The sequence below is a fragment of the Sarcophilus harrisii genome, chromosome 3, assembly GCF_902635505.1.
Source record: "Sarcophilus harrisii chromosome 3, mSarHar1.11, whole genome shotgun sequence".
Taxonomy (NCBI): domain Eukaryota; kingdom Metazoa; phylum Chordata; class Mammalia; order Dasyuromorphia; family Dasyuridae; genus Sarcophilus; species Sarcophilus harrisii.
In genome coordinates this window covers 549,466,322-549,484,589 of record NC_045428.1, presented here as the reverse complement: position 1 = coordinate 549,484,589, position 18,268 = coordinate 549,466,322, and the positions used below count along the sequence as shown (strand labels likewise).

At 38.1% G+C, this 18,268-nt stretch overlaps 1 protein-coding gene across 1 annotated transcript in view; it reads right to left on the bottom strand.

Moving 5' to 3' along the window:
* RIMKLA (ribosomal modification protein rimK like family member A) overlaps positions 1–18,268 on the bottom strand; it is a 66,903-nt gene that overhangs the window by 10,743 nt on the left and 37,892 nt on the right. Inside the window, exons 3-4 of the mRNA XM_012545991.3 lie at positions 17,165–17,251; positions 5,889–6,092 (exon numbers count right to left, since the gene is read on the bottom strand). Coding sequence (XP_012401445.3) covers positions 5,889–6,092; positions 17,165–17,251 — 291 coding nt within the window. The remainder of the gene's footprint in view (positions 1–5,888; positions 6,093–17,164; positions 17,252–18,268) is intronic.

Below are 18,268 nucleotides of genomic sequence, written 5' to 3'. Positions count from 1 at the left end.
TGGACTAGATATCAGTCAAAAAACATTAATTGGGCATCTACTATGTGCAAAGCATGGTGCTAAGAGCAAGGATACATAAAAAGGCAAAAGAAAGTCTTTGCTCTCAAAGAGCTCATTCTATTGGGGGAAACTGTGGGGGCAAGCAACTATGTATGTGCAGACAAGCTATAGACAGAATAAATTTGAAATAATAAGCAGAGGGAAGGCAGCAGAATTAAGAGAGATAAAGAAATGCTTCCTGTAGAAGGTGGAATTTTAGCTGGGACTTAAAGGAAGCCAAGGGAGCCAAGAGACAAAGAGGAAGAGGGAGGTTCTATGATAAAGTGCTGTTATCTCTCCTTTCTGGAATGTCCTTCTTATCCTTATGCTTTTCTTGATTGTGTCATACTCTGCCAAAAGTAGGAATAAGAAATGTTAGGGCCAATCTCCACTCCCCCCTCCCATCCCCACTGCCTGAGGCAGTGGAAGGGGGGAAGCAATCCCAGCCTCAAAAAAGCAACTTAGGTGGAAGGAGAGTGTATATAAGCTGAAAAATACCTTTCGTTTTGCATTTTGATGTCCTGAGAAGGCCAAGATCATAGGGCTGAGTCCTGCAGGTAGACCAGTTGCCCGGTCAGCTCATACCAGACTAGGAAAACCACCATGCAGGGAGTGTCAGGTTCAATCTTTTTTACTGCAGAGGCTGATGTTCTTTGCTCCTGGGGTTGCTGCTAACGTGCCAACATGGATCTCTAAACCTCCTCTTGCATCAGATATTGGGCCTGCTGGGCGACAAGCCCTTACAAATCTCTTCTATGAAATCTTTGATTGACCCAACCCACTGTAATCTCTTTAAGTTCCTAAGGGGCTTATATCACTTATCTGGCATGTCATGTGTTACTATGTGTATTAATGTAGGGATGAATGAAGGGATGAACAGAAGGTAGGAAGAGAGCAGTGTCTACCTCCAGCTCTGCCGCTGCCTTTTCTAAATTCTTTCCCACTCACTGTTTGCTCCTATTCCCATGATTTCCCTAGATTGATCCAGCCAATGTAGTCCTCACTGACTAATGAGGATATATACTCCATCCTTTGGGAAATCCATAAGCAACTTGAAGGTTTCAAAGAGGAAACACCAAAGGAAAACAAGGGAAACACAAATATGTAAAAAAGACGGTGCGCCAACAATATGGACTGAGGTGCAAAGATGAACTCTGCCAAGGAAAGGTTTCTGAATTGTTCTGGGGAGGTTCCACAGAGATTCTCAAACTTTTTGTCTGAGGTAGTCTGGGGCAAGGAAGAAGGAGACTCCACTTCCAGGACAGGCAACCATCTCAATTTTTTCAGGGCTGATTTCTTAAGTCTTTATTCAGCTCAGACCCCCCAAGGGCCTTCCTACTTCCATTCTGCTGCCTCTCTTTGGCTTCCTGGAGGTCTTGCTCTGGATTTTGGCAGCCAAAGATGAGGAAGGAAGTTTTCTGTAAGATTCTTCCTCTGGCTTTTAGTTCATCCTTTTCTGTTCTGGAAGTTATTAAAGTTACAATTGTATTTCCCAGAGATCTTGATCTCGCAAGCCCCTGGCCCACTTCTCTTTTTCCTGTTAGGTTTGCTTGAGACATCTTCACTGGCTAGTTATTAAGGCTGATAGTGCTGCTTGGGTGAATAATGTACTTCCCATGTGGCTGTTTACCTAGACCTCACTACTGTCTCCAGAAATTCATCTTTCTGCAAAATCAAATCAATTCTGCAAGTGATATCTCCTCAACACCCTCTGCCCCTTGGGCCTCTCTCCAGTTTGAGAGGATGGAGGATGGATATTGGAGAGAAACCTCCTAATTCTCTATTGAAGTAAGAAGACTGGGGCAGATTCCTTATCACTTTCCATCTGGCTCCAGATCTTCATCATCCCCTTAGACTTAGTACCCCAGCCCCTTCCTATTATTATATGTCTTATTCCATTAGATAGAAGCTCTTGATGGAAGGGACTGTTTTTTTCCTTTTTACTGACTCCACAACACTCAGCACAGTGGTTGGAACATGGTAGGTGTTTACTAAATGTTTATGAACTGACTATCTGGGGTACCATTTCCATTTCACTCCTGAGGGGTGATGTGGCCTTGAGATGACAGTGGATATCTTTCCCTAGAGATCCTCAGCTCTCGATCAGCTTCCTCAGCAAGCATGAAGTTGATTTTCTGGCTTTTCTTGTTTCAACCTCCCCTTTCAGGAGGCTTTTGTAGGCCCTGTAAGGATATCATCTCTAGTCTCCAGCTTACTTGTGGATCAGGATAATTGACGCATCCTGAGACCAGCAAAAAACAGCCCTAACCTGAGTTCTAAGCAGCTCAGGTTAACTAATACCTTCTCCTACTTTCTCCTGTTCTCTCCCATGACTCATTACTCAGTTATTCCCAGGGGAGGGGTCAGCCTCTTTAACAAAATCTGTTAATCATCCTCTTACAGCATATTTTAAACATACAATAACAGCATAGACAAAAGCTTTTCTGTCATATTATCCTGTCTTTCCAACCAGAATAGAGCTCTGAGTCTAGGACCCTATGTTCTTCTAAGTTCCTCAATTCAATTCAATTCAACAAACTTATTAGACACCTATTAAGTGAAGAGGTACTGTCTTAGGTACTTGGAACACTAAAACAAATGAAAAACAGTCCTTGCATAATGAATACAACAACATAAATGGAAAAAAAGAGGAAGACAATCACCTTCAAAATAAATTGTCTACTAGAGAATTATACTTACTGACCCTTCTTTATAGAGCTGGAGTGTTATAGATATAGATGAATATATCCAGTTACCACCAGATTCATTTGTCCTGTTCATTTTGTTGTATTGTACCTTACTGTCGTTTTTTATTCTTTCACAAGAAATGATTTGTGAATGGGAAAGGGAGAAATGAAAGTGATAAAAACAAAAGCTGAAACTAAAAATTGTTTAGGTTAAAAAAAAAAAAAAGGAAAAGAAAAGAAAAGAAAAAAGTAAAAAGATGAAAAAACTTTCAAAAGAAAAGTCAACTCAGGCCCTCAAGGAACCTATTTAACTAGCATTGTACACTTAGTGTACTTGGCAGCTATGGGATCTGTGGATACAAGGCTGGGCCTAGAGTCAGAAACACCTGATTTCAAATCCCACCTTTTATTTACTAGCTGTGTGACCTCAGGCAAGACAGAATCTCTCTCTGCTTTAATGTCTACTGTTAAATGGGAGTAATAAAAAGCACTTATCTCCCAGGGTTGTTGGGAGGAAACAAACTTACCAGCACTGTATAAATGCTAGCTATTACTCTTAGTTATTATATATCATTTTTGGAGGAAGAGGACACTAACAATTAGTGGGTAATTTGAAGGAAAGGCTGAGCTGAACTTTGAAGGTAATTATTGATTTTAAAGCACAAAAATAAAAATGGAGAACATTCCCAACATGGGGTCTAGCTTGGGCAAGCCGAGAAATGCAAGCATGTCTCCCTGAGCCAGAATGCACCCTCTCCTCCCATGCCCACTTGCAGCCTAAGAGAATGGGCTCAAATCCAAAGGGACTGCTATGGAACATTGCTCTCAAATAATGGGACATCCCCACACAAAACAGCCCAAGATTTAAAGTTGGAAGCTATCTTAGAAATCATCTCTTTTAAGCTTCTCACACTGCAAATAAAGAGAGTTGAGGACTTGTCAAGTTCCCAGACTTGAGGGCAAAAATGCAATTCAAGCTTCTGTCCTCTAATTCTTTTCACCACTCCCACACACCACTTCTGATTCTGAACCCATGCTCTGGAGCTTTGGCCCTAGGTCTGAATAGCCCCTTCCAGAGCCGGGTCTGCATGCCCCCCCAATGCTTACTCCTCTGATGGACTAGCTGGCCTCCAAGGTCCTTCCAGCGTCCAAGTTCAGTGCCTATCTTAGGCTATGAGGCATTCTCCCAGGCTCCTAGTCTGGGCCCTGCTGAGCTCTGCAGGGTATTTTCGTTTTAGTGTTGGTACATCTGAGTCATTATAGTTACTTATTCACATTACTAACTTATAAAGGCATCTATTTAGTACTGAGAATGCAGTTCTGTGATGAGGACGGGGCAATTCACATTCTACCTTAAATGCCCTTGAGTTCTCTTACTAGACAATCTGGACAGGTAGGTGATATAGTGGCTAGAGACTTCCCAGGTTTGGAATCAGGAAGGCCTGAGTTCAAATCTAGCTTCAGACACTTAGTTGCTATAGGACCCTGAGGAAGTCACTGTTTGCTTCAGTTTCCTCATCTGCAAAATGGGGATAATAGTAGCACCTATCTCCCAGGGTTGTTGTGAGGATCAAGTGAGATAATCACAAAGTGCTCAGCAGAGTGTCTTGCACATAGCAGGTGCTATATGAATGTTAGCTCTTATTATTATGGTCATTATTATGACTGTTACCTGTTACCAAATGTTAACAGAGCAAAGTTATCCACTAATCCAACATATAATTTGAAAACTGTTGCTTTCCCAAGAACTTTCTAAAACAGCGTGAACAAAACGAAACCAATCAACTGAAAACTGAGAAAAGTAACCATAGCTGACTTCTATAGGGCCTCAGATCTTATAAAACAGTTTCTGTGTAACAACCTCGCCAGGTTTCTCCCAAAATATCTCCATTTACAAATGAGGAAACCAAGGCTGGCAGAAGTTAACCCGTCAAGTCATACAACTAGCAAACACCAGAGCCAAGAATCAAAATCTTCTGCTTGGGGACACACTGGGCTACAGAGCACAGCTTCGTTAACTTTTTCTTCTTGTGACCCCTTTTCACCCAAATTTTATGTGACCCCAGCTGGGTATGTAAAATAGGTGTAGAAAGCAAACATTTACTGATAATAAATCATAACTTTGTGACCCCTCCATTCAGTCACAAGCCTCTATCCCCCATGGGGTCATGACCCACAGTTGAAAAAGCTGGGGTATAGCAGACACAGTGCTGATCTTGAGGTCAGGAGAACCTGGGTTCAAACCTTCCTTCTGACAATTATCTAAGATTGGGGAAATTATTGGGGGAAATTCCTTTAACTGTTTTAATCCTCAGTTTTCTCTCCTGTAAAATGGTGTACTGTCTTCCTCAAAGGGTTATCATGAAGCTAAAATGCAACATACATAAAAAACATAAAGCTACCACAAAAATGTCAGCTAACAGCATTATCGTTGTTTGTGTTATTTTGACTTCTAGTTGGTGCTTCCGCCTCCCCCCATACCATGATACTTCACAAAGAAAGAATATTATATTCATCTATCTTGTGCATTGTTTATTGACTGTTATCTGTAAAATAAAATCTTTCTGAAGACAGACACCACGACTTTCATGTATTTTGTCTTGCTGAGTTGTTTAGTTCTCTCAATAGAGAGAAACAAGATTCAGAGGCCTCCTAAAGCCACAGGATTCCTGCCACTGAACGTCACTGCTGTGACTGATGTAAAGGAGGAAGACAATTTGGCTTCCTGACCTTTCCCTCATTTTATGCTAACAGAATTCAATGAGCGGTGACACAGTAGGGACCTGGCCGGCATCTAACCCACTTGTTAATGATTTGATCTGGGTCAAATTCCAGTCAAACAAGCTCCAAGGGGGTAACCCTCTCTCTTCAGTTGGGTGCTGCCATGCTTTTCTACTGGTATGGCATTCAACCAGATCTAAGGCTGGCTGCTGTGGGCTGCTCTAAATGCCTCAGCTAAATTTGGCAGGCTGACATTTCACAGCTCCCTGGCCACACACAATCCCTTATCAGCTGGCAGGATTCTGTCACGGATGGCTAAACAAGCCCACCTTACTCCTGCACACACAGCCCAAACCTGAGAGAAAAAAAATCCCTCCCCAAACCTGACACCTGAGCAGTCACAGCCGGCCCCAGGGCCAAGAGGCAGCTACAGGAGGATACCTAGGGAGCAGTTGCTCTGCATTCTGCCATCTGTGGAGCAGCGAAGCATGGAGCCGATGACGTGGCCACCCACCACCACCACTCGGATATCCTTTCCATGAGATTCCTTCACATATTTCTGGAACAGGTAGGGCACATCATGACGGACCAGGTGGCAGATGTCTGATAAATGGTGTTTATCTCTTGCGAGGAAAACTGCTTTTCCTTAAAGAAAAATAGACACACACAAATTCAATGAAGGCAACTATTCGAGACTTTCTTCCACCTAAACTCTCGGTTGTGACTTCGCTCCAGCCCATGTCCTCATCTAATTTTTCCTCACTCTTAGCTTGCTTTACCCCTAATCTGTTGCTCCTGTGACCTGGTTTTTCTTAGCATATTGGTGACCTTTGCTCTCCTGGGCTTTCATCGGATTTTCATAGAAATGTAACTTTCCTACTGATTTCTTTATTGACTTAATCATGATAATAGCTAGCACTTCTATTGTGCATTATGGTTTGCAAATTGCTTTATATAAGTTATTTCAGTTAATTCTCACAACAATCCTATGCAGGAGGTGCTATTATCACCCCCATTTTACAGATGAGGACATTGAGGTTTGCCCAGGGTCACACAGCCAGGAAGACTCTGAGGCAGAGTGAAGCCATATTTTCCATGCTCTGAGTTCAGCGCTCTATCCACTGTACCATCATACAGGACTCTTCCCACAGCCTTTACATTGTGACAAACAGTTTAGGGAGTCCCATGGGCCAAACATAATCCATCCTTGATGACAAGACTCTCTGGCTTGGCTGGTGCTCCTCGGTCAGGACGAAAGCCTTTCCAGCTGTTCAGAAAGCAGGACCACTTCTATACCATAATGACTTGGGGGAGGACCACAGTGGAAACAACTGCTTTTGAGCGTGAAGAAAATAGCTTGTTTGTCATATACATATCATAGTGGAAACCATTAGGCTCCAAAGGACTACAGGCCTCTTTCCTTTCAGGGTCTGGAACCGACTGCTGGCAATCTCCAACCATTTCTGAAAAAACGAACTTCTAAGGAAATATCTGGAGATATTGCACTAATCACTGGATGAAACAATGCTTCTTTTTCTCTTTAAAAAATGCATTTTATGTTTTGCATGACTGCACATACATAGCCTGTACTGAATTGCTCACCTTCTCAATGAGGGAGGTGGAGTGAGGAGGGAGGAAGGGAAAGAATTTGAAACTACAAGTTTTAAAAACAAATGTTGGAAATTGCTTTTACATATAGCTGGGGAGAAATATTAAATACTAAAATACTAAATAAATTTAATACAAAATTTGAAGTTTAAAAAAAAAGAAAAGAAAAATACACTTTAATTGTTAACTTTACATTGTTTTTACATTGCATAGATTTCCCTTTATAGCTTTCCCTTTCCCTTCTTACAAGGAGTCATCCTTTATAACAAAAATTTTTTATTTAAAATTTTTTTAATTTTAAAATTTAATTTAATTTTTAAAAATTTATTTATTTTTTTAACAAAACATTTTTTTAAATAAAGGAAGAGAATGAGAAAAAAAAATCAGTTATTATATGTCATGTTCCTACACATTCAGGGACCTTCCACCTCTGCAAAGTTATCTTCTCATCTCTTCTTTGGGGCCAAGTTTTACATATGTTCTCTCTTTTGCTCAATGATGTGATATGACAGTCAAAAAAAAGTTAGTATCTGAAGATTGAATTAGGAAAAGCTAAGTGTCCAGAGCTAGGGAGGTAATAAAATCATTTATATTCTAGTCAGACCACATCTGGAGTATTATGTTCAATTTAGGGGCACCGATGGTCTGAGAGGCGTCATGATGGTAAAATAGCAAGATGAAGCACAGCAAGCTCCCCTCAGCAAAATTCCTTCAAACAGATCCAGAAAACATGCCAGACCAAATCTTGATGGCAAAATCCAAGAAAATAAAAAGCACAGGAAGTCATTTTTTCCATTCAGGTCATCGTACTGGAAGACAGAAAGTATGGCCTATGGACATTTGGGATGGGATCTGGCCAGGAACATGCCATGAAGAGTAATTCAATGCCCAAGGGCTGAAAGAGGACCAAGATTGTGTACTGGAGCAAGACAAGGTCCCAGACTCATACTGGGGCACCATGACCTTGTGCAGGATGTGAGAACAGATGCCAACTGGCACTTTTGTCACTTATTACCCAGTTTCATGTCACAGATCCAGGGTGGAGTAAGGAAGGGATCTCTACTCAGGGGAGAGGTTCCAGCACAAGGAGAAATAGAAGAAAATGTAAGCTTTCTCATAACAAAAACAACTGACCTGGAAAACAGATCAAGAAGAAAAACAAATTAAGGGCCACTGGATTACCTGAAACCCATGACCAGAAAAAGATCCTAGATAATATATTTCAAGGCATTATGAAATAAAACTGCCCAAACCGCTTAGGAACAGGGAAAAGTGGAAATATAAAGAATGCACTAGTTACTTTCTTTAAAAGTCCCAAAATAAAAATTTTCAGGAATATCACTGAACAAATCTAGTTTCCAGGCCAAAGAAAAAGTACTATAAAGAGCCAGAAAGAAAGAATTCAAGTACCAAGGAGATAAGATCAGGCTCAACAGAGTCAGGACAATATATGATTTAGTAGCCACCATTATAAAGAAGTGGAGAGCTAAAGGTCCAAAAGTGGACCTTATATGAAACAGAATTTTCTGACATTCCTGATGAAAAGACAAGAGCTGAGCAGAAACCCTCAAGTTAAGAGAAACAGAAATTTGTGACCATGAATAAGAAAAAAAAAAAAAAAAAAAAAAAACAGGAGTTAAGAGAAACATAAAAAAGTAAACATGAATAAAAAAAAAATCACAAGAAATTAAACAAGGATAAGCTGCTTATATTCTAATATTGGAAGATATGTGCTCCTATGACCCCTAATATTATTAGAGGTTACAGGTGATATCTAATTAAACAGAAGGCCCAGAATGGTTCTGATATGCTTTGATGATATTAAAAGAAGAATAGAAATGAAAGGAAGAAGAAGAGAGAATTAAATTTTTTTTTTTTTTATTTTCCCTAGTTACATGTAAAAAAACCATTTTTTGGTTATACATGTACATGCATTTTTGGAAGAAAAATAAGAACCAAAGAGAAGAAATACGAGAAAAAAGAAAAAAAAAAACAGAAGAAAAAGAAAAAAAGTGAACATAGCATGTGCTGATTTACATTCAGTCTCCATAGTTTTCCCTCTGGATATGGATGGCATTTTCCATCTAAAGTTTATCAGGAATGCCTTGGACTACTGAGATTGAGAAGAACCAAGTCTGTCATAGTTGATCATTGCACAAACTTGTTGCTATGAACAATGTTTTTCTGGTTCTGCTCATCTCAGCATTAGTTTATGCAAATCTTTGCAGGACTTTCTAACATCAGTGCGTTCATCATTTTTACAGAACAATAACATTCCATTACTTTCATATACCAGAGAAAAAATTCAGTGAAAATTATTTCAAATAAATGGGGTATGTAGGTAGAAACTGATACAAATAAGAGGAAAGGAGTTGAGGAGAGAGTGGACACTTTAACCTCACTCATTTGAAGTGGTGAAATGAGATAAGAATATACACATGGAGTTGGAGACATATATTTCACTCAAAAAGGAAATAGAAGGGAAAAGGTATAAGGAAAGAAGAGAAATTAGAGGGAAGGGATCAGTCCTAAGCAAATATAACTCTAACTAAGGCATATACAAAAATATTTATAGCTCTTTTTGAGGTAGCAAAGAATTATAATCTGAGGCAGTGACTATAAATTGAGCAAAGGCTAAACAAATTATAGTATATAAATGTGATGGATTATTAATGTGCTGTAAAAAATGATAAAGGGGATGATTTCCTGGAGAGACTCATATGAGCTGATGGAGTGAAGTGAACAAAAAAAAGAGAATAATTTATATAGTGATAGCAATATTACAGAGACAAAAAACTTTGAAAGACTTGAAAACTTAATCAGCTTAATGACCAAACACGATTCTAGAAGACTGAAAGTGAAACATGCTATAATACCCTCCTGACGAAAAGGTGAGAGACTCAGAATATAGGAAAAGAAAACAAAATATACATATGAACATATGTATATAAATATATACACTCACATATCTATATATATTTGTACATATGTATACACACATTTACATAATCACTCATTTGTTTTATCAGCAAAATTTTATCCTCTCTTCCTCCCAATCTACTCTCTCCAACTGAGAATGAAAAGAAAAACAAAACCTTAGCTATAAATATGTATAGTCAAGGAAAAACAAAATTTGTTTCTTTTGGACATAGCCAATGTGAAAATTTGTTTTGCTTGACTATTTGTAGTGGAGATTTATTTTTCTTATATTCTCAAATGGGAAAGTTGGATTGGAAAGGAGAAAGGATAAGTTTTTGCTGATTAAAATAAAATAAAATTTAATTTAGAAAAAGTAGGGATCCTATCTTCTTTGCGTGTGTTTATTTCCCCAATACCTGGCTCAAAGCAAGTGCTTAACAGATTCTTGCAGCTTCATCATTTGTGGCAGTAAATCCGATACGAAAAGGCTATCATCTGTCAACAGCCAAGTAGAATGATGTTGAAGTTCAAGGGAGAGGAGAACTTCAATTTAAGTAAACCAGTTGAGTGACAGTTGTTTTGAGGTATCCTAGATGTCACCCTTATAAATCCTCTATAGCTTAATGTGATATCCCTAGCTCATGCTCCCTATATTTATTCCATATTTATTCTCCCAACCCACTCAATCTCAATGGCAAAGACCTTGATGGCAGGACAGAACTTACTGTCATTTAGGCAAGTAATTGCTGCTTTAGAGAACAACATGGCAGAAAGAAGACGAGCTTAAAAAGCTCATTTGGATTTGGAACTTTCCTAACTGCTCTCCTGCCTACATGAAGACTTCACCCACTCCCAATCCTAGGTCTGAAATGCACTTACCCCAGTGAGCACTTCCAATTATCCTTGGGTAAACAGGTTCCATTAAATTCAGAACACAACAAAGCTTCTCAAATTCATCCCGTCCTCTCCACTCCCACCAGGCTGGTATAGGCCCTCATCAGCTCTCCTCTAGACTATTTCAAATGGTATTCCTGCCTTCAGTCTTTCCCCACTTCCCCCCATCTACTTCCAATCCAATCTGTAAGTGCTAAAAATAATTCTAACATTTCTTTGACCATTTCATACTTCTGCTGGAAACCATCATTAGCCCAAAGGATAAAGTACAAACGTATTAGCCAACATCCAAGATTCTGCTTACTGGCTTCAACCTCCCCTGCCACACTTATCTTATCTTGTGAATGAGTCCTTCTTATGAGATTATAAAAAGCCTTGAGTCTTACTTCATCTTTGCATCTTAATGCCTAAAAGAGCCTCATTATAAATATAGTAGGTGCTTAATAATGGATCATCAAAATGATTCACAACTCTCCTGAGTTCCACTTTTTCCAATGAAACTACCTCTAAGTTCTGTGGTGGCACCATAGTGCACAGAGTTTGGTCTGGAGTTAGGAAGACCTGAGTTCAAATTGACCCCAGACACTTATTACTTCTCTAATTGCACAATCACATTCTACCTTGTTTTGTAATTATTTATGTTTACATGATAGTAATCATCTAATTAAAGTTTAGGTGTAATTAATCATGTTTGGGTGATATCCCTAACTAAACTTTAAGGTCCATGTAGTCTTACCAGGAATGTATTCAGGATGTGACTGAAAACCTTCCAAAATGATTAAAGTTTAAAACTGCATGGAGATTTTTGGGATGCTATGTATTAAAAAGATATATTCATGTGATGAAAGTTGAGGAACTTGAGTTGGGGGAGCATGGTACATTTCACCATTAGGATAGAAATCAGTGGAGGCTGACTCCGAAACCATTATTGTAATCAGAGGATAGAGGATTGAGGAATTTGGTAAACAGGTTCCAAGTTTACTATGGAGGTGTGATGGAGGAGTTATGGGGACTTTAATTATCCAGAAATCTATTATAAATTTCTCTTCTAAAAGTAGAGTAGCTAATCATTTATTGATTAGCTTTAATAATAATTTGATCCAGAAGAAATCAAAATTATTTCATATATGTCATATGAAAAAGTGCTCTAAATCACTATTAATTAAAGAAATTCAAATTATAACAATCCTCAGGTACCTATTAGAAATGACAAGTTCTGGAGAGGATAAGGGAGAAGAGGTACACTAATGAATTGTTAGTGGAGTTAAATACTGGTCCAACCACTCTAGAAAGCAATTTGGAACTATGCCCAAAGGGCTAAAAAACTGTGAACACCTTTTCATTCAGCTATGACCCTACCAAGTTTGTACTCCAAAGAGATCAAAGAAAAATGAAAATGGACCATATGTATAAAAATACCTCTGTGGTTCTTATTTTGGTGGGTAAGAACTAGAATTTGAGAGGATGTCCATCAATTGGAAAATGGATAAAGAGATTATGGTATATGGTTGTGATGGAATATTAAACTGCTATAAGAAGTGGCAAAAGACATAGTTTTAGAAAAACCTGAAACACAAGAAATGATCAAAGTGAATTGACCCAAACCAGAACATTGTACTTAGTAAAAACAATATTGTACAATGAAGAATGGTAAATGCCTTAGCTATTTTCCACAGTACAATGATCCAAGACAATCCCAAAAGACTAATGATAAAGCATGCTATCTACCTCCGGAGAAAGAACTGATGTTATCTGAATATAGACTGAAGCATGCTATTTTTCACTTTCTTTTTTCATTCTTTTTTTTTTTTTAATCCAAATCTTATTGTATAAAATAATTAATATGGAAATATTTTACAAGATTACTTATATCTCTAACAATCAGGGAGGAGGAAGAAGAAAAGAGAGAGGGATAGAATTTCTAATTCAAAAATGTTTAAAATTATTTTAATATGTAATTGGGAAAAAGTTAAAATATATTTTAAAAAAGATATATTAAGAAGTGATGTGAAAAAATTAAGATATTATTTCACTATTGGTGCAATTGTGAATTAATCCAACCACTTTAGGAAGCAATCTTAAATTATGTTCAAAGAGTTAATAAACTACTTATATCCTTGACCCAGCAATATCACTGTTAGGTCTCCTTCCTAAGATGATTAGGGAAAAAGGAAAAGAATATGTATGGTCTAAAATACTTATAGCATTTCTCTTTGTGGTGGCAAAGAACTAGAAATTGCAGGGATGCCTATCAACTAGAGAATGTCTGAACAAGCTATGATATATGATTGTGATAGAATACTCCTGTACTGTAAGAAATTATATGCTTGTTATATTTTAGAAAAACATGGGGCGATTTGCATGAAATAAGGAAATGTGAAGTGAACAAAACCAAGAGAATGTTGTATACAGTAATAAGAGTATTGTTTTAAGAACAATTTTGAGCAACTAAGTCATTTTGAGTATTAATATTCAAATTAACTACAAAGGATCTATGAAGGAAGATGCTATCTGCCTCTAGAGAAAGAAGGGATAAAAAGAAGAATGTAGAGTATGGTTTCACACACACACAAAGACACACACACATATTGACATACACAACAAACATATTGTTTGTATCTAATCATTATTTGTGTCTAATGATAGCCATTTCTATGATGGGAGTTGAGAGGAGGGAAAAAATACAAAAAGTGCCTTTGATAAACCCAAAGATTCCCAGCTTCTGGGATAAGAACTTACTATGACAAAAACTTCTGGGAAAAGTGGAAAATAGTATGGCAGAATCTAGGGATGGATCAATATCTAACACCCTATTCCAAGATAAGGTTGACATGGATTCGTGATTTGGACATAAAGAATGATAGTATAAACAAATTAGAACAGCAAGGGATAGTTTACCTAACAGATTTTTGGAAAAGGAAGAAATTTATGATCAAACTAGAGATAGAGATTATGAAATTCAAAATGGATTACTCTGATTACGTTAAACTTTACACACAAACAAAACCAATGCAACCATGATTAGAAGCAGAAAATTGGGAAACAATTTTTACAGACAGTGTTTCTGATAAATTTCTAAAATATATAGCAAATTGAGTCAAATTTATAAGAATGCAATTCATTCCCTAATTGATAAATGGTCAAAGGATATTAACAGACAATATTAAGATGAAATTAAAGCTATTTATATTCGTGGAAAAATGCCCTAAATCACTATTAGAGAAATATAAATGAAAACAATTCTGAGGTACCAGAATTGGATATCTATCAGACTGGCTAAAATGATAGAAAAAAGAAAATTATAAATGTTGGAGGGGTTGTGGGAATATTGAGACACTAATGCATTGCTGGTGGAGTTGTGAACCAGTCAAATCATTTTGGAGAGCAATTTGGAACTATGCCCAAAGGGATATGAAACTGTGCATATCTTTTAATCTAGCAGTGACATTACTGGATCTATATCCCAAAAAGATGTGGATCCTTGGGAAAAGGATCCACATAAGGTAAAATGTTTGTAACAGCTCTTTTTGTGGTAGCAAGAAATTGGAAATTGAGGAGATGATTATCAATTGGGAAATGCAAAATAAGTTGTAGAATTTGAGTGTAGTGGAATACTATTGTTCTATAAGAAATAATGAGCAGGCAGATTTCAGAAAAACCTGGAAAGACTTACATGAATTGATACTGAGTGAAATGGGCAGAACCAGGAGAGCATTGTACACAGTAATAACAAGACTGTATGATAATTTAGCTCTTCTCATAAATATAGTGATCCAAGACAAATCCAATAAACTTAGGATGGAAAATGGAAATACACATCCAGAGAAAGAACTATGGAGGCTGAATGCAGGTTAATGTACATTTTTTGTTTTCTCTTTCATACGGTTTTCACCTTTTGTCCTATTTTCCTTTCACGACATGACTAATATGGAAATATGTTTAAAATGACTGTACATGTATAATTTAAATTAGATTGCTTGCTATCTTGGGGTGGGGAGAAGGGAAGAGAGGAAGGGAGAAAAATCTGGAACTCAAAATCTTACAAAAATGAATTTTTAAAACAATCTTCACAAATAATTGGAAAAAATAAACTATTATTAAGTGAAAAAAATACTTAAGCTAAAAAAAGTTGACAGCAGAAAATGAAAGAAAATGTGGAAAGAAGCACAGAAAATACAGTAGCTTTGAAAACAAGAGTAGTACTTATAAGTTCAAGTCTCCAAATGAACTACATTTTTGAGTGCTGGGTGAGACTGCTGACTCATTATCATTTTAACATCAGCAAGGTATTAGAGCAAGATCCATTTCAAAAAATTTAAGATAACTGAAAACTATAGGCCAGTGAACTTGATTGTGATTCTGGGCAAAAATCCAGAGTGTATTAATAAAGGGATGATTGGTGAACATTTAGGAAACAAAATGGGGATTTAAAAGAGTTTGACAAGATAACATCATGTTCAACAAACCTTATGTCCTCTCTTGACAGGATCAAGGAACATCAAGATGAGGCCATGGCTATATTTTATTTGTATTTTTAGCGAAGCATTTGAGAAAAACTCTCATTCTATTTCTGTGGAAAAGAGGGACAACTGTGGAATAGATGACAGTAAAATGGATGGATTTAGAGATGGATAAATGGGCCAAGCCCAAAAAGTGATCATCAATGGTTCAACTTGGAAAGAGGTCTCCCGAGGGAGTTATGTCTGATGCTATGCTTATTTAATATATTTTTCAGTGACTTAAGTAAAGGCCCTCCATTACATGTTTATCAAAACTGTTCACGACACAAAATTGGAAAGGATAGCAAACATGATGGAGACAGTCAAGATTCAAAAAAGGTCTTTGCAGGTTATGATGCTGAGCTGAACTGAATAAGATAAATTTATTGGGGTTCAAAAAACCAACTTCTAAAGTAAAAGATTGGGAGGTAGGATAGACAGAAATTTATATGTAAAAGATCTGGGGGCTTTAATGGATTGCAAACCCAGTATGAGTCAGCAGTGTGATATGGCAGTCTTGAACCCTGATAAGAGAGAAAGCTTACAGAAATAAAGATGACATTCTTTCTGTACCCTGCTCTAGGTAGACACATAGAATACTGTTTAAGTTTTCAGTGTCAGGTGAAGCAAGGACACTAACACCATAGAGAGTATCCAGAGAAGAACAGCCAGACTTGTGAAGGACCCAAAGTTCATACCATGTGAGAATGGTATAGGAACCAGGATGTTCAGCCTGGGGAAGAGGAGACTCGGGGGGACCATGAGAGTAATCCCCAGCTATCTGAAGGGATGACATCTGAAACTGGAATTTGATTTATTCTGTTGGCTCCAGAAGGTAGAATTTGGAGCAGCTGGTAGAAAAAGCATAGAGATACAGACTGAAACTGGAAGAAAGATTATCTGGCAATGAAAGCCATCCCAAAACGTAATCAATGCATTGCTTTGGGAGATGGCAGCTTCCTCCTCTCATCAGAAGAATGCTGCAGAGGGAGTTTCCATCCAAGAATGGGCTGGATTAAATAGCCATCTTTGGATTCCATGATTCTGTGACAATTGGGCTGTCTCCCTAGCATCACAGACAGGGTCCCACATATCACTGGTACTCAGGAAACATTTATCAGCTGGGGGACACAATAGATAGAGCACTGGAGTCAGGAAGACTCATTTTTATGAGTTCAAATCTGACCTCAATCACTTAATAGCTATGTGACATCACTCAAGTGTTTGTCTCAGTTTCCTCATTTGTAACATGAGGTAGAGAAGGAAATGGTAAACTGCTCCAGTATCTCTTCCAAGAAAACCCCAAATGGGGTCACAAAAAGTCAGACATGACTGAAACGACTAAACAACAATATTGGTAGGATTAACGAAGATCACAGATGTTGAAGATGACCTCAGAGACCATCTAGTTTAATTCTTTCATTTTACAGATGAGCAAACTGAGGCCTGGAGAGATTAAGTAATTTATCCAAAGTTACACTACTTTATTCTGTATTTGACTGTCAGTTCACTTGAGTTTTGCTCTGCTGGTGTTTTAGGAAGGCCAATTTTGGCTTCTCAGCCAGCCTTTTTATTCTTCCATGGTGGGAACCATATCTTCTGCCCTTTCTATTCCCCACAAGACCATGTAGATATTTGTTAAGTGTTCATTACACTCTACCAAAAAAAAATCAGTAAATCAATAAGCATTTATAAAGCTCTTAAAATGGTCTGGGTCTGAGCGTTGAATGTTTCTCCCCCGGTTCCCAAGCATGCTAGTGAACTTCCTGGGAACGCCACATGTTCAGGAGCACTAACCTCGATGTCCTCTAGTACTCTTCACCACCACAGGGTACCCCAGGGGCTCAGCTTCATCAATCATCTTGGCAAAGTCTTCATGACCACCTGCCAAGAAAGGAGAACAAAAGATGCATGGGACTGGTGGGGAGGGGAAAGCTGCATGCTTGCAGAGGGAGTGCTGTGGGTGCTCATGACAAGAGCAGGGTGAGGGTGAGAGCATGCATTCAGTCACCAAAGCTCTGGAGGCCCAGGCCGGACCGACTGGCTAACCAGCTATTGCCTGCATGGAGTCAAAGGACCCAGCTCCAGTTCCATCTTTATCACTTACTACCTGGGTGACTTTGGGCAAGAAACAGCCTCTCTGTGCTTCAGTTACTCATCTGTAAAACAAAGGAGTTAGATTGAATGCCCTTTTATCTTCGGCTCTAAACCTGTGGACCCCGGTCTTACCTCCTCATTAGACACTGTCCTTCTAGCCCAAATCTCCATTCCTATACTTGACTCTCTCTTCTCTCTCTCTCTTTTTTTTTTTTTTTTAAATTTAATAGCCTTTTATTTACAGGTTATATGCATGGGTAACTTTACAGCATTAACAATTGCCAAACCTCTTGTTCCAATTTTTCACCTCTTACCCCCCCACCCCCTCCCCTAGATGGCAGGATGACCAGTAGTAGATGTTAAATACATTAAAATATAAATTAGATACACAATAAGTATACATGACCAAAACGTTATTTTGCTGTACAAAAAGAATCAGACTTTGAAATATTATACAATTAGCTTGTGAAGGAAAACAAAAATGCAGGTGGGCATAGATATAGGGATTGGGAATTCAATGTAATGGTTTTTTGACTCTTTCTTCTCCACAACATGTTGGCACTTTGAAAAACCCTTAGTACCAACTGACTTTACCAAGGCCTACTTTGCTTTACACTTGCTCCTGGTTTGGGCCTCGCTTCTACCACTAACAGCAGATTGCCCTGGACCTCCCCTCTTTCCATTAGTTGTCTCATCAGTGATATATACTGGCCTCTCCTTAAACAAAATACAATTTTTTTAAAAAGGCACAAATGTGCAAGAAAGTGACCCAAAATTAGAAAAAAACAAAATAAAAGGAGTTTC